We start from the raw sequence: 24,450 nt of genomic DNA, 5'->3' as shown, positions 1-24,450 counted from the left end.
AGGACATTTCAGAAATTCTTGGAATAATTAATTCAGTACTGATTTTCAGGAGACAGAGCCCTAATTTCCCACTTCAGAAGATGCTAGATAGGGCATAATATTTATCCAAATTACAAAATGATCCCATTGGCCCAATGACAGTTTACATTCCCTTCTAAATGAACCCTCTACTGAAATTAAGCATGTGACTATTTTAAGATGGTATTTATTTCCTTTTTCAAGGACATAAATTTTTTTAAAGAAATTAAATGGATTCATCCTGTTCTTTGAAGGGAATCTTCCTTCTCTGTCCTGTCAAAGAACTATTCCCTCCTTTAAATCTCCTCACTGCCTGGCTATGAAATTGCCCCAAAGGCCACCTAAAACCATACAACCCAGCCTGCCCCTCTGTCTCACAGCTTTGGTGAGACAGCCCAAGAGAGAAGGGCCAAATGCTCCCTTCTCCACCACCCTTAAATCATAGTCACATCAGACAGATTTTCAGTAGGCCCCTAAGTGGAATTGTGGAATCTTCCTGTCCTTGGAGGGCCATCTCAGCAATGCTGAGGCAAACACAAGCAGGTTTACCTTGTGAAGAGCAGCTGCACCATGTCGACCAGAGTGTGCTCTGCAGATTTTCTCAATAACTCTGTGAAGACAAAAACAAATAACACAGGTGTCATTACTCAGTCTGATATTATCAAGAGGCTTCTCCAAGCAGACTCCCCTCCGAGCCTTGTTTACAGAGATTACAGCAAATTTATTAAAACCAGCTCCAACTCTGCCTGGCTGCAAAATGGACACATACTCAGAAGGTGGCACCACAGAGCCGGGGAGCCACTGAGCAAAAAGTTGTGCAGTGAATATCAGGCAAAGTTCCAACGAAGCACTGAAGTGCATAATGCAAGGTCAGCACCTTCCCTCAGTTGGGTCTCCCACAATGGGCACAGATAAAGAGGACTGGAAAGTCCAGACTGTCTATTAGGAACAACCATCACAGAAACAGGGAGAACAAACTTACCGCTGAGCCTCATTTCAAAACATATACGGAAACAGGACTGCATGATCTCACACACTGACTCATTGGTGAGGTGGGCTCCTACCGGAGTGAGCAACAGGGTCCTCAAAACCTACAAAGAGAAATACTTAAATGTAACATGTCACCATTTTTTTTTTAAATTAATATATTCTGTGTTCCAGGTCAAAATCAGCCAAATCATACTGACTGAGCAGAACTCAATTGTTCCAAAAAAAATTATCAATTGAGCAGGCAAAACTAAACGCCGTGTACGGAGCTACAACTAGCAAGCATCCTCCATTCCAGGCTCTCACCCTGAAACTTCAGACACTCTCAAATCTACTGGCAGGCATCCTACGTGCAGGCCCAAGCCTGGAGGTCTTGGGGTTCAAATTCCCCAACTGAGACACTTGATCTGATCCAAAAGGCCACACAGCACCTATGCCATCCACCTGAAAAAGGGTCAGGGGCTTTCATGGAAGGCCTGCCTGGAACCCAGGCACTGCTTCAGGCTTTCCCAATAATTGAGAGTTGTGCTTAAGGGCAGGAAGGTTGGAGAGAAAACAAAAAGGGAGGCGATTTCTTCCTCCCATCCCACCTAGCCTTTGAATATTGCCCAGTGCTTGGGTTTTCTTAGAAGCCTCTGCCAAAAAGTAGATCAAAGAGAATAAAACTATGTATTTGCCTCTATGAAGAACTCTTTTCCTTCAAAACAACCTTGTGCAAGCAATATGCTCAGCTTCTGTCTCATTAGCTAAGACTGTGCATAAGCTGGAATTATCAAGGCCACAGTGAATCAAGAACCCAATTTAAAATCAATTCATTTAAGCTTTCAATTATTTTCATTTGGAAAAGCTTTTACCACAGGTACATGAGCCATCTGTTTAAAAATAAAGTCTGTCACTAAGCTCCTGCAGAGTCAAAACACTGTTCTCTCTCCCCTCCACTCCATGTAACAAGATACCCTCCGCACCAGGCAGCACTCATTATGGTAATTACCACTTACTCTCCACTTACCTGCAGGATTTTCATCAAGACAACCTCATCACTCGCGGGATCAGTGCCCACAAATCGGGCATGCGTGACAGCATCCGCCATGTTCTCCATTCCCTCAGCTGTGCCCTCATGGCTGGGATCTGCGGAACAGAATGCATTTGCAGTGACAGGGAAAAGCCTTCTGCATCACATAGCCTCTGCCAAGAGACACTGGCCCAGAGCTGGTTTGCCTACACCTGCAGTCTTTGTTTGCCTCTCGCTATGAACACCAATCAGTATTTTATTCATTGCTAGGAGTTTTCAGATAGGCATGCTGTGTTAGAAAACTAGCTTAGGTTCGTCTCTTTTTGAATATCGGCTTTTTGCAAAGGGAAAGAGAAAGAGAAAGGAGTAAGTAATTAAATTGGTTACTGTCCCCATTTGGTCATTTCTGTTGGTAAATTATAAGATTACCATTTTTTCCCCTCGGTGGTGGAGCCATAATCAGTTGCCAATTGCAAATGAATCCCCTTCTCAGTCAGGAGAGAAGTTTCTAACCCAGAAACCTAAACTCACAGTACAGGGAGACAACCCCAGCCTGGGATTCTCCTAGACAGGACAGGAAGTTGCCCTTTGCCTGCGTTCCCTCCCAAAGAGCAGGGGAGAGGGAAGGAAAGGGACCAGAAAGAATTCCCAGGGGAAAAAGGTGGACAGGCAGAACCATGATTTAGACAGCAGAGCTTCAGGCCTTCCTCTTCAATCATTCATCAAGGCTCCTCTCTCCATTTCAATCTTTTGTAGCTACAAACACGGATGCAGCTGAGAGTTAAAGGCAGGATTGTTGCCAGTAACCATATCTGGTGGCACATTACAGTGGCTTTGGAAAAGCTGCCTCTGGCTTTGATTTCATTCTCACTTAAACAATACTGCATCAAGCAAGAATCTTGTTACCTTCTTAACTAAACAGTCGTTAGAAAAGAAAGGAGATAAACTAAACACTGGTTAATACCTCATTAATTGAGGATGGGTGGGGCCCCTTGAACTCCAGTAAAACACCAAATGACAGGGAAACCCAGTGAAGAGGCCTCATTCTTTGCAAAAAAGCTTTTACAGAATCCTTCTTGAACTCCAGTTGTATTCACACCTTAAAGGCTAAGGCTAAGGCTGAGGTACTGAAGGAAATTGCCCTCATTATGCAATGAGGTATCAGCACAGAAAGCAACCCCATCATGTTGAGCAGATCTGTACAGCCAGTTGCCCACAGAGCTACACAGGGAAGAAATGGCACCACGGTACATAAATGGCCTGTCACTCACTTTGGCACTAAGGGCTGCAAAAGTCTCTCCCTCCTACCGCACACCACAACCTCCCCCAACATGAGTGCAGCTTTATCTTGGGCAGAACTAACCCATCTCTGAAGTCTACCTTTTACATATTTTGGCAACTCCTGCATGTTAGTGAGAAATTGTGAGAATCTATCTGGGGAGTTTTGATTAGTTATTTCTAACTGACAATTAGTCACATGGACCAGCACCAGAAAACCTCAGTGTTGAAGGAAGCCTGACCTAAAAACAGGAATTTCATTTCTTAGGATTATAATGGTTTCTAATCCAACATCTGGACTATGTCTACACTAACTACTTTGCCCCTCCATTTCCCTGTTATTGCCGCTACCTACTCATCTCCATCACTGGAGAACTAGCAGACAATGTGGCAGCCACTCCAGGGGCATCTTTACACGCACTTGGGGGGGTGGGGGGGGCAGACATGGAATACACAAAACTGCACAGGCTGCGTGCTAATTAGCATGCTCCAGCAGACTCAATTAATCCAGTCTGCTCTGCCGCGTGCTAATTAGCAGGCACTGGGCATGCGTATAGGTGCCCTAGGTGTCTGTTTTGAACTAGGCTGGGTGACCAAATGGTTAAAATACCAGTAGCAGCCAGTACCTCATCTACATCAGCATGACAATACAGAAAAGAGATTTGGTTATATCAAGGATAGGAGGAAAATGTCTGCTATAGACAAGACCTTCATTTAAATTCAATAATTATAATAACTGAGTTACTTCTCAGTTTAACAACCACCTGCAGCAGTCTCAACTTGCTCTGGACTAAGAATACTTTTAAAAATAAATTGGGAACAAGTTGCCTCTGTGAAAAATAAAGACTATTAGCACTGCCCAGAAACAGTTATTTTGCAAAAAGGATGCAATTATTCTTGCCTACACAGCTGTACCCATGTCCTTCCATTGCACCCCATAGGTCACCTGTTACTTTAGGTCTGGATTCTACCCACATCACAGATAATCTACTTCAGTCCTAATACGCAGCACCATCAGCTACTTTCATCTTTACTCCCTATCACAGCTTTAGCGATGCACCTCAAAACTTGTCATCACAATTTACCAGGCCTGAAGTTCAATATTTTAAAATAAAGCAACATGGCCTTTCATAGTAGAAAACGGAGGAGATTAAAGAATATAATGGCTCCTTTTTCCATTTAGAACAGAATTCAAGAGGCTGGGAAGTACACCGGGGAATAAAGCCATTAATGTCTACTCTTTTTGATAGAAGGGAAACTAAAATGAGCAGTAGCTCTGAAAACAGTCACCTGCAACTGATAGAGACTTGGAAACTTAACAGCAAACAGCAAAGAAGTCATTACAGGGGCTTCCTTGGCACAGCAGGAAGGAAAGCCAAGGAAAGGGACGCAGACACTTCAGGCTCTTCATCTTCTGAGGATACTCCTTTGTTGTTGGTACCTCTAAGCAAGAATTAAAGGAAGTAAAATAAATCAGAACAAGGAGGCAGAGATAGAAGAAGGAAGAACAAGCTCAGGCATTCAGGTAATCCAGCTCTCCTGCTTAAAGAGAAGCAAAAAACCCACAAAACCCGGCTACAAAAAGGCATGGTTTAAAAGCAAAAGCAAACTGCAAAATCTAGCAGAAAGTCCACAATACAATTGCTCTTTTGACTCATCTCCTGCACTGGTGAAAGAATGTGAAAATAGGAACATAATTAGGGTGGCTTTTATTCAGAAAACATGAAAAGCCTGCAGGTAGAGTAGAACTAAGATCAGGGGGAAAAAAAGCCCTAATGTGCATCTTCTGTGTAGGAAGAAAAGTCTAGCATGCAGTGAGCATGTACCCCAGGACCTGGCTAATTACCAGGTACCATATTTAATTGAATATAAGAGGATTGTGAATATAAGATGACCTCATTAAAGTCTATATATAAAAATGTATAAACAGGTATAAATTTCCAGGTGTAGAATCTAATTACTGGAGGGCTGTCTTGAATCCATCCCTCTTCTACTGCTACAGCAAAAAAAATAGTTTGGGGAGAAGGAGTCAGGTGGCCCCCTTGCTCCTTCAGCCCTCCTTCTCCCCCTCTTACTGTCGGATTCTCCTCAGGCTCTATTACCTCTCTGAGCACAACATGGAAAGGAGTGAACTGTAAAAGACCATAATGGGAGAGTGGGGTAACAGAGGCGAGACCAGAAGCTGCAGGGGACAAGCAGAACAGTACAGGAGACTGTTGTAGGTCTGGATCTGACTCTGGCCCTGACTCAGACTCAGGGTCAGAGTCAAAACCACAGCAGTTACCTGCTCCCCACCCCCATCCCTCCTTGGTAGTTTGCAATGCCAGGGACTAAAAAATGCTGATTCCACAATAAACACAAATTACATATATGCAAATTACTATGGGTAACTTCATTCAGAATTGATGCATTTTAACTTGCTGCAAACTGCTACAAGTTTTAGCACAGGTATTCCATAAACACACTTTTGAGCAGCAGTTTTGTGCCTACTTATGCATAGTACAAACTATGCATGATATCAGTTCAGAGCCAAAAGGTCCATGACTTATCTTATAGTTCAGTGGCTCTACCTTTTTGGCTGATGGATCAGATAGGCAGTGCCCAGGCCATCCCCAAGTCAGATCAGGCTGATGATCCCAACCCAGCATGAGGCAGTCACAGCACAGCCCCATCCAGCTCCGCAGAGGCGATCAAGGGGCATTCCAGCTCCAACCTGGCCTTGCAGGGGAAGGGAGGGACCGTGGCCCAGCCTCAAGTGGGAGAATGAGGCTTGAGTGGCCCCAACCCAGCCCCGTGAGGGAAAGGTGGTATGGCCCAGTCCATCCAGCCCTGGGAGGAAGGGTGTGGCCCAGCCTCCCAGCCATGGGGGTGGGGGAGGAAGCATGACCCAACCCCAAACTGCTGCATGGGGCTCAGGGTCTGGGAATTTGTTAGCCACCCTCCCCTGCCAACAAATCTTCCAATCCATGAAAAGCCCCATGGGCTGGATACATATGGCTCTGCAGGCTGCATTTGGCCCACAGGCTAGAGGTCAAGTACCCCTGATATAGTTCACTGAGCTGGGCCCCAGCAGAGTCAACAACATTTCAAGCCATGGTGGCCCCACAGCCCAACCCTGTTCAGTATGTGTTTGTACTCCAGATCCCCTCCACAAAGGATCCATATGCTAATTAGCCCCCACTTGTGTTTTGGAGGGACGCTCCAAAAATATATATGCAAATGAGGCTGCCTGGCCTGTCTCCACCCCATAAAGGGCTGAGCCACATTAATCGCATGTGACAGGTTGAAAGAGGAGGCCACAGAGTCTCTCAGTTACAAAGAAGTTTGATGACATTTGCCAGACATTTAAGTCTCACGAAAAAACAGGAATCAATGGAAATATTCAGCTGTGGGAATGAAGAGGATGTCAAAATGTATTCGATGTAGGGGCTCACCATGACTTGAAAAAGAGTTGGTGCTGAGGGGGACTGAGCAAAATGGGCACACTACCCTTTTCAGATGGACTGCACTAACCTAGCCCTGTGGAAGACACCTCCCTAGCTTGCTCAGGCAGTCATACGGCTGAGGGCAAGCAGAAATTAGGGCATCCGAAACCCAAGTCTCTGGCTTGAGCCTGCACGTAGGACGCCTGCCAAAAGATTTGGAAGCATCTGAAACCCCAGGTGGGGGTGGAAGATGTTTGCAGGCAATAGGGATGCGTTTGGTTCTTGACTGGTTCACAGATTTGGAATTGATTTGGCTGATTTGACTTGGAACACACAAAATTTTCCTTAAAAAAAAAAAAGAACTTGTTTCATGGGCACACTTAGCATGGGCTACATTCACTCAACTTCACAGCTGGTTTCCATGACTGAGCACATGCTGCTTCTAACAGCAGTTTAATGATAGACAATGTATTTAATAGGAGGGACGGTGGTTTCCCCCATGTTAATTAGGAGGAAAGCCTTGTCTTATATTTGAGTAAATATGATATTTATTACTGGTCAGACTATTATGCAGGGCTTGCAGCAGCACACTTTTACAATGGAAGAAGAAATTGAACAAAACCTGATCAGAAGTGAGGAAATCTTATTGCCGCCACAACATAAAAATCAATATAAATCAGTTCCACTATTACAGGAGGCATATACTCCTTCAGTCTACACAAAAGAAACATCACTGGTACATCATGCTGACAGAGCTGAAAGTTGTGGAAGTGTGGACAGTAACTACAGGCATGCTGAGCCTGGTGGCATAAATAGTAAAAATTACCCTGGCAAATCCAGAAAGCTGCTCCGAGCACAATGAAAACAGTGAACTGAGTAAAGCAGATAACATTGCAAACACCAGTCATACTACATTTCTCCATAGTGTTTGTCCTCAAATCATTTCTGCTTCTCTCTGTATACCCTCTAATAGGCTCACATATTAAGGACAGTGTTAAATTCTACTTATTTTTAGAAACCACCTAGATACTTCTCTGAAGCAGTGGAGCTAAGTTAATATTACAAAATGTAAGGTAAGAATGACAGGGCGTTACTTCAACAATACCGCCCTAGCCAGACATTCAATCAGCACCGTTAATCCCAGCCTTGCTTATGTCTGGAGCAGCACAAAAGGAAGGCCCCTGTGAATGCCACCTAAAGCAACTGCTGAGGATTTAGATTACATGTCCTGTTCCAAAACAAAATCCAAAAGATGCCCATCTGCTTGAACAGTACATGTCAGGTTTCTGCACAAACACACACACAAATGTTCATACACGCTATTTTCGGGGCAACCTCCTGCCAAGGGTATCATAATTAGCTACAGGTCACACAGGAAATTAGCTTTTAATCATTTTGTGTTCAGCTTTTTTCTGTTCAGTTTTTTTGTTTTGTTAAAACTAAAAAACACAAACCAAATGTCTTTAGCCATTCATGCAGTCATCCTGCTGATTAAAACTGAGCATGCAGGCCTATTGCTTGTATATTACGACACAAAGACAGTCATTCTGGTCCTACTTCCTAGTTCACAGTCACACACAGGAAGACATCATACTCTTTTCCTACCAGGATGGAACATACTAGCATTGTTGCTTATACAGGGTTCATCTGTTGCTAACGTTTCACTATCACATTAATTACATTCACATTTTGGATGGTTTCTATCATGTAATCAATGTACTATGCACACACAACTCTGCTCAGTAATCACTTCCTCAAGACACGAAGGTTACAATCAGACCCATTCAAGGCTGTTCCTACAAGCTCTCTTTCACACTTTGGTTCCAAAACACCTCTATTTTCCACATCACTACAATCCATGTGCACACAGCTCTCCAGCTTCCACCAAGTTTATGTTTACCTCCAAAGAAGAAAGAGTTGATAAGAGCAACTGGGTAAAAGCTTCTCAATGCTCATCTTAATAAAAGGGAAAGAAAAGAGCAAGGACCAGAAAGAAAGAAGAGAGATTCCTGTAGGTGGTGCTAAGCACAAGTACAGGTAGCAACAAACCTCTGCAATCGCACAGTTGTCTTGAAGACTTGTTTAGAAAGTAGCAACAAAGTATTTACACAGAGGAATCAAGGACTACTTCCAATAGAAAAGAGTGTCTACTCCAACTGCCAGGTCACAAAGATCCAAATAAGCTTAGTGTTTCTTTTCTTAACCCAGGGGATGTGTTTCTTATGAAACGGAAGTGATTAGAGTTCTCTGTGTGGAAACAAAGCTTTCTAGTTGCATTTTCCTTAAAACAGGAACTGTCATCTGAAGCTCTCACCAGTTTCAGCTGCAGCATATATGATAGGAGCCCTCAGCCCCATCACTGAATCAAAGTGCAAATTCTTCCAACTTGAAGCCATCCTTTACCATCTGTCAGAACACACAACTTAGTACATTTAACCACAAGGGGGTGCTACAGAACAATACAAAGCACTACCCTCTACCCCCAAATCCAGTGATGTTCCCAGATCCTACCAGCGCATTTTCAGGTCCAAAATGGATTGTCCTTACTCTTCCTAAAGAATACTAGAAACTTACAGATTTAAAACAACAACAACAAAAAAGCAGCAGCACAACCTGCCCTGCCACATCAACTGAAACACATTTTCCAAGAGCACAGGATGGGCACCCACCCACCTCAGAATCCAATTGTGGAAATAAAATTATTTGCGAAGCAGTTGAGTTCTATTATCTCCCTTGTGCACAAACCTATTATCATAACCCTTGTTCTTGTTTGCCATTCCCCACTCCTTTTCTTATGTTCTACCCAGTGCATGCACTAAACAGTCCAAGGCACAATTTGCCTTTATTTTTAAATGCCCTGAAGGGCACATAAAGGTTAACAGAGACTGAAAGTGATAGGGCTATTACTAGGGTAACCATATGTCCCAATTTGGCCAGTCCCGGATTTCATAGGCTAGTCCCAGCCAGCTGGTGAAAACTGAAACAAAAGTGCTGGAATCACATATGGATGTGGGATGCAATCCAGCAGGGAGGCAGAACAGCATAGTGCACCAGGCAGGTAGACAATCAGGCACCACTGCTGCTGTAAGGAACCAAGGTGGGTGGACTGGAGTAGGCACCACCCTGCCCACAAGTGTCTAGCCCAGCTCCTCCTGAGCAGCAGCTGAAAGCAGGGGGCAGGTAGGGCTCGGCACCACTCCAATCCACTCATCTTACTCCCTCACAGAAAAGGTGGTGTCTGCCCACTTGTCAGCCTGGTGAACCATGCCTCTCTGCCTCTCCACTGGACTGTACCCTACATCCCTATCCACCTGCCTCTGCCTGCAGCAGTGCCACTGACTGAGGAGGGGGGAGAGACTGGTCAGTGTCCCAGATTTCCTTGAAAATAATATGGTCAACCTAACTATTACTATCCACAACCAGCATACAAAAGGTAGTTGTATGGTAATCCCTCTTCCTGTTTCCCAAGCATTAAATCAGGATTCTGCCATTCCACATCTCACCACTGCTCAAGGTAGGCTTCAAAGCAAAGAAGATCACCAATACATATTACAGCCATAAACATGCCATTTCAAGAAGATATATCTGACCACATTTTGGAAGAGGCCAGTGCTCAATATTCCATACCTATTAGTGCATATGAGAGGAACTTGTTCACAGACGTCAGGGCTAACCCAGTAATGGGACCTGTAGTGTCCTCAGACCGGATGACCTCCAGAAAGGGTCGGAGAAAGACATTGGGCTCAATTTCTGTAAGCTCTGTAATAAAACAAACAGAAGTCATCATTAGAGATCTAGCTCACCAACTGCCAGGATACATAAGTAAAAAGCAGTTCCTGTGAATCAAAACCAGTGATTAACAATAAGATTGCCAAGTCTGTAGAACCCTGACGTACAGCTCTGGCCATCTCTTCTTTGATTGGCAGCATGTTTTGCACGTGTAATATTATCTAGCACGCCACTGGAGTTTACAAATCACATTAAGTACTCACATTGCCAATATGCTCATCACATTATAGTCTCATTCATTAGCTTTCATTTAATTTTCCTCTAAAAATCTGCCTCAGCTTAGTCTCCAAGGAAGCCCTGCAAATTCATTATTTATTTCAGAAGACCAGTGGAAAAGTGGAGGCGTTTCTCTGAAAAAGAGGAATATGGTAGAGCAAGGAAGGGTTTATGAAGCTTCTTAATTCTTATGCAAATGTACTGATCTTCCAAACAGCCTTCTGGAGCCTCCTGAATGAGCTCCCATTGTAAGAGCACTATGTAAACACCACAGAGCTGCTGCTCCTTAGATTAATGCTTTAATTAATTGGCAGATAGTGCAGCATTTTCCTAGGATGCCTATAAATGAGATCATGTTTGCTGTATTGAAGCAGGATCATTTTCTCCCATACCCCCACAATATCCACTCTTTGTATACAGCATACCCATCCACATGTATAGTGCAAACACATGGACAGTTTTGGTGGTAAGTCTGAAGTATTTGTATTGAAGCTCAGGTTCGAGACAACCTTCATTCTGTTGAGTAGAACAAAAACTGAGCCAAACAATTTAAAAAGCCTCCTAACTTAAGGGGAAAATAGCGTATTTTTCATTCCCGCTTGCTGGAGAGACTGACAGATGCACAGATCATTTTAAGAAAGAACTTGCAAATCTTTTACAATAATCAGTGCTAACAGAGAAGAGTAGATAAAACCAAACTGCAGACCAAAATTATGAGGATAGTATAAGTAAGGAGAGAAGCAAGAATTAGGGAAAAATGTACACACCTAAACAAAACAGAATCAACCATACAGATCAAGGTACTACATACAGTATGAAGTGCTAGAAGAAAAGCCAAGGGGGAACACCAGACTATTGGGATTGGTGACAAGGATGATCAGGGCACCAGAATTTAATTCAGATTAACAAACTGAAAGTAAGGCCCTAGCAACACTACACACCACTTCTCCCCATCCAAATACAGAGACTTGACTTAAAATTCCTGTACTCTCCAAAACCTCCTTTTTACATTTAGTGAAAGTTAACACAACTAATGGCTCAGCATCACATGAACACTGGCACTCACCTTCCTGCTGATCTGGTATTTTATACATTTGTAATATGAGCTTTTTCAGAAAGAAGATACATCTCTGCAGCCTGAGACAAAGTCTCAGTTTTTATCCTGGCAAGATTTCTGTATAGCTTTTCTTCAAGGAAACTGACAGTATGACAAATAAGCAAGATCTAATATAACGGCAACTCAAATATAAAGATCAGAAACTTATACGGTTCTAAGTGTGCTAATGTAATAGTGAAAATTAATATATATAAATGTGTGTGTGCATGTATTAATATAGTGTGTGTGCATGTGCATCTGTGCACATGCACACATACTCACATACTTTAAAAAGCAATACAAATCCATGTAAGCCATTACAAAGTGAAACTGAAGTAACTTTTAATTGCATTTTAATCTATTGCCTGCAATAAATATAATTACAAAGGAAGCTAACTATAGAGACTGTTAACTGCATGTACAGTCTTTTATCTTTAAGGCCACCAGTTCAAATCAGGCCACTACAACTAAAGACGAAGAGCAGTTAAAAGGAACGTGATGATTCAACTTTTTGGCTCAAGGACAACTCCCCCAGCTTGTCAGATAATATTCTGGTATGACATTACAACTGTGTCGTCTCTCACTAACTCATGGAAATGCAGAGATCATAAGACATGCTTTCATCAATGTTTATTTAAGCTTGTTTAATAGAGCACTTATCCATAGCTATAGGCACTTGTACGTGTATGATAGAAGAAATATTCAGCAATTTTACCACTGTCCCCAAAGCTGATCCAATCTATCAAAGCAGTCAAGCATTTTAAGCAATCCATTGTATATACCTGCCAAACCACCTAGCCTTCTTTCAACCCACTCCCTCAAGATCCTTGAAAGACAGATGAGCCCCGTTTTGACTGTTAATCAATGTAGGCGTTATCAGCTATGTGTATTAAGAGCCCCTGCCTGAGGATCTTTCACAGGAATAATCCTCTGCTACTTCTTTCAAACCAGGGACTGACCACTTAAAATGCTGTTTTCATAAATGCCACAGTATGACACCGAAGAAAAGCTGGTGTCTTAGGAAGCTAGGTTCCATATCACTTAGGCCTCATAACTTTAGTCTTTTCCAACAGAGATAACAATATTATTCCTGTCCATTTCAAGAGATGCTCAGGACTTGACCAACCCCAGACCAAGAACCTGAATACACAGGCACCACCTGAGGAGTTATATAAAATCTCTGCCATTTTCCCCATACCTCTCAACCATCCTCAACATTACTTGAACTGAGCTTTAGTCAGAGATCGATTCAATTATAACAGAACAAGATAAAGAATGGTAGTATTCAACATACCGATGATGCATCACAGTCCATTCTAATATTATAAAAGCCTTAGTCTGTCTGTCTGTCTGTTTGTAACGCTTTATTCACACTCTGATTGGTTGTCTGATTGGTTGCCAGACAGGAGGCGGCAGCATGGCAGCAGGGATGGAGCGGGGTGGGGCCAAGCCAGCGCTGCTGGCCTCATTCTGCCCCCCTGGCCCTGCAGACAGCAACAGCATGGGGTGCTGGCTGAGGGGGATAGAGGGGAAGGCAGGGCAAGCTTCCCCTTCCCCCTGTTCCTGGAAGGCAGTGGCAGCGCAGCGTGGTGGGTGGCAGCATTCTGTACCCCCCCCAATCATTCCTGATGGGCAGTTGGCTAGGCTCTCTATAAAGAGGTCTAGTATACCTTCCCAGTCTAAACAGGAAAAATGAGTGGACAGAACCACAATGTGCTTGAACAGTGGTATCCAACTCCGCTGGGCCCACAGACTGGATGAGTGGCAATGGGCCAATCTGTGGGCTGGATCCAGAGTACATGATCTGACCGGCAGGGCTGGATTTTGGTGATAGCTTTGTTAACTGCTACAGTTTCTGAAGCTACAGCACCTGCTGCTCCTCCCACCACCAATTTTTCAGCACCATGCTGCCACCGCCTGCATAGCTCCATAATCCAGATCCAGCTCATGAGGCTCTCCATGGGTCTGGAAATTTGATACCAGGACAAACAGAGGAAGCATTAATTGCAGCAGCTTCCAGAGCCACGTCAACTGAATGCTACCCACCATACATGATACCACCAAATTTCTGGGCCCATAGGGAACCCTACAGGCCAGATGATGTGGCTCCCTTCAGCCCACAGGCTGTATTTTGGTCATCCCCATGCTAGAACATATTACAAGGGTATCATATTACATAGCGTCTTTATCACCCAGTTGGTATCTGAGCTACATGTGTCATCTTCAATTAGGGAAAAAAGTGTCTTTTTACTGCTAGTTAAAGCCCTTACAAGGATAAGGTAATTTGTAATATGATGCAGTTAAAGACTAGGATCCCCCAAAGTCAAAACTATGGCCATCAAGCTGAAAAGCCCTGGTCCTTCAGTTTATACTTTTAGATCCAGAAGACCCCCACAAACAAGAAAAGCAGTTACATTCACATGATAACACCTGTGGATGGAGGATACAGACCCTTGGAGAGGTCTTTGAAAGCACAATTGTTTGTAAGCAACCACATCCCTTCCTCCTAGGGACACTGTAGTGCCATTGTAGCCTCGATGGTCCAAGAAATATGCAAGAAGTAAGATTTGTGAGGCAACACCTTTATTGGACCAAGTGTATAGATGGGAGAAATATTACCCATGATTTTGGGCATATGATGCCCTTCCTCAGGTCCAGTTCAGGACAGCAGACATTCCCAACAATGCCATAGAATCAATAACACTACAGGCAGCTGACAGATGAAACACCTTTTATAATAAAGGTTTACCCTAGCGTGGTCTGCAAGGTCATGATAAGTAGTCCAAAGATCACCCTGGGACTCCCACAATCACTTTTCAATGAAAGGCTTGATAAGAATACATGGTAAAAAGGCTTGTGCATTAACAGGGCTCCCCTAGTTCAAAGAAACTGGTAATCGATTGTTTCAAGTTCTTCAGATGACTAAATGAAATATGTAAGGTTTGAAATTTAGACTTACTGTATTTATTCAAATCTAAGACAAGATTTTTTTCTCCATCCAGCGGGGGGGCGGGGGGGGGCAGAGCGGGGAGAAGAAGGTGGCTCTTCTTAGATCTGAGTACAGGCCAGGCAAGCAGCTGCTGCAGCTCCAGACAGGACCAGGGTGGCTCATGTAGCTGATAGCGGGGGTACGCTGAGTGAGGGTGAGTGTGGGAGAAAGGGGCATGTGGTGCTGGGGAGAGACAGAGCCAGAGCAGCTGCAAAAGGTAAATGGTGGGGATGGGGGGGAAGAGCAGGCACAAATGGCAGGAGGGACAGCACAAGGTAGGGACAGGACAGACAGCAGGGGGCAGGCATGGGGGTGGGGCAGGTGGCAAAGATTATGGGGCAGGCTGCTTGCTCCCCAGCTGCTGCTTTCCTTGTGGTGGGGGTGGGGAAGAGGAGGCTAAATTTAAGAGGACCCTCAAACAACTGATTCTAGGCGGGGAAAATTAATTTCCCATGTCTAGAATCTAATAACTGGGGGGGGGGGTGTCTTAAATTCAAAATCATCTTGGATTTGGGTAAGTATGATAAAAAACCTAATTGTCAGACCATTGTTAAAAACATCATGGAAAATGTGTATGTTCACATGTCTCAGCTCTTTCTTTGCTGGGGTCAGACATCACATAACTTTCCAGCGAGGTAGTCATCACTAGCCAGAGGCTTACAAATGTTGTACTCTCCCAGTACACTTCTCAGGAAAAGACGCTTTCCAATGCACAGGCTCTCAAACACTAGAGGCTCCTCTGTGTCGTCACCTGATTTTACATGTGCACCAGAAGCTACAATATCCCCTGTGCATATGCGTGTACACACAGAGGGTGCATCTACACGAGATGCTACTGCACAGTCATTACTGCATGTTTATTTAGTAGTTGTATTAGCAAGTACTAAATAAATGCACAGTAACTGGTGTTACTGCACAGCAGCCCCAGTGAACATATTTGAAATGACACTGCTGCACAGTAGCCTAATAATACTCCACAGTAGCATATTAGCACTGTCCATGCTGTGACACGCTACTGTGCAGTATTTTTTGGCTACTGCACAATCAGTGTCTCGTGTAGACACGGCTCCCCACACACAGTGTAGCATGCAAGGAGAAAGCAGATCAAAAGATCATCAGTACCTCCCCACCATTTAAGTGCTCTTCCTGTTCAAACTGCTCAAAATGGGGGAAACTATAGCGAACTGGTTTCTAATGATTCATGGAGGGTTTGGGTTTCTTTGGGAAACAGCTTCAGGATACCTCCCCCTCTTCTTCAACAGAAAGTTTGGGAGTCCCTCTAACACAATTATGAGAAAGCAAAACACCAATCATAACAACACAGAATTAAGCTTCAATGATCCAAAACAGTGCACGGGGGCTAAAGAAGTGGGAAGGGAATGTCCTTAATCATTTCAGCAATATATTAGGAAACCAGCTCTTCTGGATTGGCTATATTAGCACAAAACTAATTCCTATGATCATTGCTGTTTCACATCCAGGTTATCTGGGCTGCAGTTGCTGATATCCAGATCCACTTACAGATTAAGGTATCTAAATCCCATTGACTTCAAATAGGAATTAGTCACCTAAATCTTTTTGTGAATATGGGCCACAGGCCTTTGAGTTGTAAGCTGTGTTTTTACAGGGCTACAGCCTACTACCCACTCTCTGCAGCAGCCACAGAACTAAGGATACTTATTCTTTGCTGAAAATTGAAATAAAAGCACTTTAATCTCTCTGACTAGAAAAACTAGGAACTACTGCCGCCACCACGCAGCAACTAATCAAGATGCGACTGATCCAGCAGCGATCCTACTCAGCTGCACCCAAAGTCAGGCTGGTAGAAACTGCATCTTAGCAAACAAGGTACATATTATGCTGCTCATTCCCCTTTACTTTTGATGCATGAGATTGGATCCCTCTCTGAAGAGATTTTGTTGCTGATATGCTGTTCGCACATTCCTGATCTAAAATGCTCACATAAGCTGCTTTCCCTGGTAGTTAAACACTTCACTCCTGAGTGACTCTTATCAGGGTCGGCTATGCGTTCCGAATCAGATTAAATGAATGAGAAAAAATTGTTTATGACAAGTTATTTCAACATCATTTGTCCCCAGGACAGGCAACTGCAACTCAAACCACATGACCTGGCCTCCTCTTATGCGGCAGCTGTTGCCCTTTGACACCCAGTCTTAGGGAAGACTGTTTAAACATTATTACATACATCTCACTGTAACACACACCAACCAATTCAGGGAGCAATGTTTCAAGCATATGATACACCTTTCCCAATTAAGTACTGAATGACATTCAAACAAACCTTCCACTTTCTTATTTAACTGAGCAACAGATAAAAGCAATATTTGGGACACATACAAAAATCCATGTCAAAGAAAAGCATTGCCAGGCTCTCCTATGAAAGCTAGCTCTTTGGAATGTTTTTTTTTCTTTCAGCTAACCCTCAATATTTCAGCCACATTCATACAGGCAGCTTTCCTTCTACCTTAATACTACAGCAGCACAGTGCAGACTCAATTCTGTCCTCTCTTGAAATGGTGGGGCATTGCTAGAGGCACACCACTCCCACAGCAAGCTAAAATGTCACAACAAATAGGATGCTTTTAACAGAGTCCATTTTATTTGGAAGCAGAGATTTTTTATGAATTGTCTGTAATATTTTCTCAATTTTTCAAACACATTACTTATTCTTAAACCCATATAATGTGCAATGACAAACTCAACCAGACAGACATGCAACATGATAATAAGATACAACCATGGAGTCCTTAAAAAATGGTCTGCTGGTTAAATTAGAGATTAGTGTAGCAGAACCAGAGTATCTTACTCCACTTCAAAATATTCTGCAAAATGTGGATTCGTTTCTGAAGCCAATGATCAGAGCCAAAGAGGTTTAAAAAAAAAAAGAGAGAGAGAAACTAATAGCCAATGGAATACGATATAGTTGTTCCTGGTCCTCTAGTAATACTGCCACTTTAAAGGGTTTCCAGTCAATGGACATAGCTGAAAGTTTTCCATTTTTTATCACCTCTGAACACCAGTCACCCAGACTAACTGTATCTTGTATTTCCAACCTGCAGAATGACGCAAGAGACAAGAAAGTTGTTCCTCATGGGCTTCATCTAACTCTAAAGGTTGTCTCAAATAACTCCAACACCCACATTCTTACAGCTAATCCAAAAACACTCCACATCTAATGGCTCCAGGACATATGTTTCTCCAAGTTGTGCTGCATACCAAGTCTCAGCCACAGGGGAAGAGTATCCCAGAACAAATGGGTATGAAGTATCTGGATTAGCAAATTCAAATTACAAATGCACCAAAACTTCAGATCTAGAAAAGGCTCCTGAAATCCAAAAAGGCTACTATTTTTGTACAGCTTGCGTCCCTAGGCTCCCACCTAACTGCTGCTCCCCTCATTGCTTCAGACAGTCCTGCAACTGGGGTCTCCAGGCTCCCCTGCTTCTCTTTCCAGGGGGCAGGGCAGGACGGTACAGTGTAGCACAGCCTGGAGTGCAGGAGGAGCCCACAACAAGGAAGTAACGGATTGCCCACCTGTGTGTACAGTGCAGCATGAGGGGAGCACTTTGCCCACACAGTGCCAGGGGCATTTGCAGTGAAGAAGGTGAGGTGAGGCTATAACCCCTACTAGTGCTGCCCCAACAGTGTGCAGCCGCTGGCCATTAATAGATTGGACAGTCCTAAACTTGATATTAGTCTGGTCATATAATCCATTAGCCCCAAATGCCTGAAAACAAACAGCAGCAGATCCCAGGTGTACAGCCACCATGTCCAGTATATCAAGCATCACTCAAAAAATTTATAATACAAATCACCATCCCTAAAAATTCCCACAAGTTTCCAAACAGGCTCAAGTCTAGCGATGTGTGCCTTGAATCTATCAAGGGATACCTTGAGTCTAAAAAGGTTGAGAAGCACCAGTTTAAAGTCTCTAAAACCAATGCTTTACATTAATACATGGTGACAAAACAGCAGGTTTGTATGAGACCGAGTTAAATGTGGGTCAAAAAAAGAAGGCGGCTGTCCCTCCTAATGGGAAAGAGCCAAGAGGTTAATTACCAGTCCTTTTCAGTAAGTCTCTAAAATATACTCTTCAAGACTAATTCCCTGTGAATTAAGTGCAAGCATTCAGGGGCCCTGCCCATGTTACTGAAAGGAAAACAGTGCCATTCACAGCCACACATGAATGCAGAGTTACAATTACAAATGCAGTTTGACAGGGGGAACCCAGAGCTGTCAAGCCTGTTCTGTTTGCCTAATTTCATTACAATGGTACAAATGCCTTCATTTGTCACACAGCAGCTTCACATGTTTATCTCCCTTTCACTAAACATGACTTTAACAAATGATTGCTTCATTGTGCTGGGATTTCAAGAGCCACTCAGAACTGAGATTTTATTTTGGGGAGGACAACATAAGGTACATACTGAGAGTCAAACTCCTGATCTGGTCAGGACACCATTAGCTCATTTGAGGCCCTGACTCCATTACTGAAGCCTGCCACCCTTGCTGAACCATTGCTACAGGTTCACCAGCGTTAACAATTAACAGATTTTAGCTGCTGTGTGGCCAGTAGAAAATCCTTTGATATTTCTCCTGATCGAGCATTTGATCAGGTGTCCACAGCCAAAATACCAACACTACTCTCACCATTATTCAATGTGCCTGCAGTGCTTGACTGCAGAGCTTGACATATTTCAATAGCTAACCTTTTGGAAGGAAAGTAAATATATTAACATCAACAAGCACGTTGATGACAAATAACAAATATTCATCGTTCATACTCCAAGGGCTTACAAACACAGGAGGCAAAAGATTATCAATGCACTTGGAGACCAAGGTGATACAACCACTCATGTCTTTAGATTTGGAGGAGGGAAGCTGGGTGCACTAACAAGAAATGTGTATAGGCCATATGGAACCCATGGGCATTTTTACACGTGCTTGGTGGGGGGGAGGGAGGGAGGCTTTAATTAGAGTGGCTCAGAGCCATTCTCATTAAAGCCCCCAGAGTGTCTCGCGTATCATTGTCCCCGTACTTCAAAATGGCAATGGCGGCATTTCAGCTGAAGCTCGTTGAATGAGCTTTAAACAAAGCACCCCACCGCCTTTTTGAAGCATGAGGACACTGATACACATGAGATGCAGCGGCTGACTGAAGCCTGGTAATTACCATGCTCTGACGTGTTGTAAGAGCAACCTCCACGCTAATGTACAGGCACCCCAGAAGTTCAGGGATTGGATCTCAGTTCAGATGTTGGTGTGGAAGGAGTGCGTCTTGATAAAGGGTAAGCAATTATTTCAGTTGGTGGGCTACTTAATGAGTTTTGGTCAGCTATGGAGGACTGCACACAATTTTTTTCAGAAGATATCAAGTTAACAAATTATAGATAAAACAAATCATATACTAAAATCAAACATCTACTATAACATATTTTAATTTCATTTAAAAAAAATAAGTGATTTATGGTTTTTTTGCGTAGCGTATATAGAGGTAATTGTTCAAAACAAAGTCCAACTCTTGTTTAATGTGTATGTGGGGAAGGGTGGGGGTGGGGTGTGCATGTATGTGTATGGAGGAGTTGCTGCCTACATACTAGGTCCTGGGAGCTGGGTAGCGATGAAGGGAGGGAAGATGGGCGACAGGGGGCAAATGCAACAGAGCTCACCCAGGCGATGCAGGTGCAGCTCCATTCCAACCCATAGCTGTCCTCATGGTGCTCTGCATGGGGCCAAGCCCTGCCTGCCCCTGCCCAGGGCAGCCCACACCCACCAACTGCCCCAGCCCCAACTCCGGCCATTCCTCATAGTGGGGCTGATCCTAGTGCTGCTGCAGCTGCCCGGGTACTGTTTGGTCCCTCCGCTCCAGCAGTTCCACCTCCTGTCCTTATTGCACTGCTTCAGGTGTGGAGGAAGCAAGAGCTGGGAGGCTCCAGCTCCAGGTCACCTTCCACCTACTCAATTTCCCACAGGTGGCGGCACATTGCCTCGAGTGGGCAGAGTAGATGGAAGGCGCCTGGAGTGGGAGCCCCATGAGTTGGGCAGAAGCCTCCCGCTGCAGCTTCCCCACCACCTGGCACAGCAGGGACAGGAGAAGGAGCTGTTGGGGGCAGCGAGAACCAAGTGGTACCCAGGTGACTGAGGCAGGAACAGCTCTGCAGGGAAGCTGTGCACACTGGGCGGGGGCTGGATGGCGAGTCAGTGGGCACAGAGCAGGTGTGGGTAGGAGTATGGCATGGGCTGCACTAGGTGAGAGTGGGAGGGACTCGACCCCATGCAGAGCACTGCAGGGGCAGCTGCAGGCCAGATACAATGAACCCGTGCTCCAGGTTCAGCCCACAGACGCTTTTTTGCCCACCCCGGTCTTGACTGTGATTTCATTTCTTGCCATTAAAGGGAACTTGATTTGATTCCAGCCTGATAACTCTTCCCTAGGCTATAACTAATGTTAATTTATTAGTTGGAGTTTATGCCCAACAGGTTCTGCCCCAGAACCAGTGCAGCACCAAAACTAAACTAAAGTAAGCATGGGAAGATTAAAGGAATTCAGGAAAAAGAATTAATCCTAGACAACTCACTCTCACCCTGTAACCTGAATGCCTCTTCAGCGAGTTACAAGGTTTTCTTAAGTCAATAATCAATTGCTTCACACTGCATTTGTTCAGTAACGATCTACTAATATCATATAGCAGTGATTCTCAACCAGGGTGCCACGGCCCTGTTAGCACTGTTAGGTTTGAAAACATGATTCACAACATAAACCCAGAAGTTTCTAATAGAAATCCACAGTTATGGTCTTTGAGTTCTCAGCAGCAAAAAACATGCTCTATTATTTTTATACAGTCAAAACAAAAGTGAAAACTAAGAGCTGGCATTTTCCAAAGGCGCCTCGAGGCTAAAAAGGCTGAAAACCACTGCCATATAGTTTCCATTTCAGACTCCAAGCGGAAAATTTAGAACCTCGAGGGAGCTGCAGTACCTACCCTTCTTAAAATTCAGTTTAAATGTTGATGTAAGATAATTTCCAGAAACCTCCACCGCATGCCATATACAGAAAAGAAGCTGTGCATTAAAGCAACTTTCCAGAGGGCTAATGTATTTCAAAGGTGTTTGACTGGGATACAATGCTGAAAATCTTCACAGACACTCATCGCATACTACTCTACAGACATCTCAACATCAGTCAGGGAGCTTGTTCTCCAGTAAAAGAAAAGAATTTGGGCAAGCTAATCCTTAAATGTCTGGAGGGCAGCTTATTTCCTTGCTTTTTCTAAGACACTACCAACTTTCTAGTCTTCAGTTCCCATGGTTCTGGAAAGGCCTTAGACCTCATACCCTACTTATGAAGATGGCTTGAAACCTGAACTCCACGAGGCCTTTTTGAAGAACTTTTCTTCAAAGGAGGAAGCTATTTGATAGATTTGAAACCGTAACCATAGAGTTATAATCATACAGCAGTTCTCAGATTTTACTGTGTAAGCCAGTTCCTAAGGTGGGTTCATTTACTACTCTCAAAAATAGCCATCTAAGTACAAACTAAAGCAGGAGAATTTGCCATGATTAAATATGCTACTTCCTTTGGCTTCACTGTGGTATGCTCTACTGTTACGTATAAAAAGAGCACTGCAATCATATCAAATGGGGTATCACCACACTTATCAATTCAGCCTCAATCTTCTGAAAAAAAATACATCTGTATAAAAATGGAGACCTCAAGAATATTGAGACCTGGAGTCCAGACCCTTCAGACAGTAAAAAGAGTAAGTCAGAGAATCACACCCAAAGCAATTTAAGGCAGTACAACTTTGGAGAGATGACAGCTCTTCAAGTGATTCAGCCTGGTTACCATAAAAGCATCAAGTTGTTTATGCTTCAGGTCTGCAAAATGATCAAGTGAATTACAATCCTCTCAGTACCCTGGTGTTCATGACCCAGATGCACCCATGTCTGTGGGTTTACTTCCATGTCAAAAAAAAACAAAAAACAAAGGCCAACTTAAAGGCTCAAATGTTTTAGAGAAACTGCAACTTCAGTTCTCTCAATTAGCTCAGTTAAAGTTCAGAAAAAATTAAAGCAATTATTTTGCTACTAAAAATAACTAAAGCTACAGGCTCCCACTGATGCATGTCAGTCATGCTAGAATAAGCTGACTGTGATACACAACAATCACAAACACACCTTAAGAGATTTCTAGCAACTGTTTAAGAGTTCTCTACTCCTTCACCCAAGGACTACAATCAACAGTCACAATAGGTCAGTAATACACATTACTAAAAGGAAAAAAGGCCACATTTTGTCAACTGATTTTCATAAATCGGTACTGAAGACATCCATAAAGCCTGGTTAAAGTGCACCAAAAGCACAGATAAGCTTCACATTTTGTCTCTACTTCTAACTAACAGACTGTTTTGGGAGATTTCTTACACAAAGTCAACAAACACAAGACAACGGCCAGCCCCTGGGCTGAACTTCCACCAGCTCTAAGCTCCAGTGCCCATGGGCAACCAATCCCCTCTGAGGCAATGACTTTCAACTCCAAATGAAATTACTAAATCAAACTAAATCAAAGCAAAAGCAGCCACCCCATGACAAATTCATCTGTCCATGACCAAACACTGATAGTTATTGATCTTGCTGCTGTTGTGAATTAGGGCCAGGTTTCCCAAGGTTCCCTTCTAATACGAGAACAAGAGAGCGGCCACTCTAACAAGGCCGGCTGGGCTAAATGAAACCCACAGGGAACTAAATCGCACACTGCCAAGTCCAGACGATGGACTGATCCGTCCGTCTTACTGACAGCACAAGTTTGATGTGTGTCAACTTTAAGCACTCTTTTTTTCCTTTCTAAAAGAAATTGGCACATGTCAAAGAAAAAGCAATTAGGTTGTAACACACTACAGAACTCTATTCGGTCACCGTACTCACTCCATAGTGGTATTTTATATGCCTTGAACAAAACCAGGTCCAAACTAAGCAGACAATTTAAAAGCCCAAGAGAAATTAAAAGTTCTTCTGCAGTACTTTAAAGCACGGTAATTCTCCACAGCTTTTTGCAGCTAGCACACTATGAATACCACTCTCATTGCAAATTCACCATGTTTTCAAAAGGAAAGCTCCATTGTTCTTGAGAGTCTGGAGAAAGAGAATTACAGTTTTATCATCAATTAGCTTTTTGGCTGTTAGCCTGTGCTGTTTACCCTCTCTCTCAGGGGAAGCCCTTCAGTGCCGAGGGGGAAAATTAAAGAGAAACAAATCCCAAAAAACCCATGAAGCTTTCTACTACCAGAGAATCCAAAAAGCATCAGTGAGGAAAACAAAAGCCAGACAGAGGTGTAAAGAAAAATGTGGTGGTCTCAGAAAGTATCAAGAGACTTACATTGGCCCCAGTTTATTTCAGACTCATCACCTTCCTCTGGAAGTTGAATGCACATTATTGTTACAACTTTCACAAATTTATCATGTATTAATCTACCAGCATACATTCTGTAAGTTAACTCCTTAAATGACAATTATTATTATAATGAAAATTAAATCCTCCATTACACAATTTCTCCTGCATACCCCCCAGAGAGGTCTTGTGAATCCCCAGGGGTACGTGTACCACAGTTTGGGAACCCCT

At 43.5% G+C, this 24,450-nt stretch overlaps 1 protein-coding gene across 11 annotated transcripts in view; it reads right to left on the bottom strand.

The window, feature by feature from the left end:
- The window catches only part of GBF1 (golgi brefeldin A resistant guanine nucleotide exchange factor 1), a 154,950-nt gene that overhangs the window by 56,673 nt on the left and 73,827 nt on the right, over nt 1–24,450 (bottom strand). For all 11 annotated transcript variants that reach the window (XM_090056760.1, XM_090056761.1, XM_090056752.1 and 8 more), the window contains exons 4-7: nt 10,348–10,479; nt 2,015–2,133; nt 1,001–1,109; nt 568–628 (exon numbers count right to left, since the gene is read on the bottom strand). In XM_090056760.1, coding sequence (XP_089912886.1) covers nt 568–628; nt 1,001–1,109; nt 2,015–2,133; nt 10,348–10,479 — 421 coding nt within the window. The remainder of the gene's footprint in view (nt 1–567; nt 629–1,000; nt 1,110–2,014; nt 2,134–10,347; nt 10,480–24,450) is intronic.

The sequence above is a fragment of the Crocodylus siamensis genome, chromosome 7, assembly GCF_052110815.1.
Source record: "Crocodylus siamensis isolate JL-2025a chromosome 7, ASM5211081v1, whole genome shotgun sequence".
NCBI lineage: Eukaryota > Metazoa > Chordata > Crocodylia > Crocodylidae > Crocodylus > Crocodylus siamensis.
Note: the sequence above shows the minus strand (reverse complement) of the source record. Positions and strands in the feature narration are given on the sequence as shown.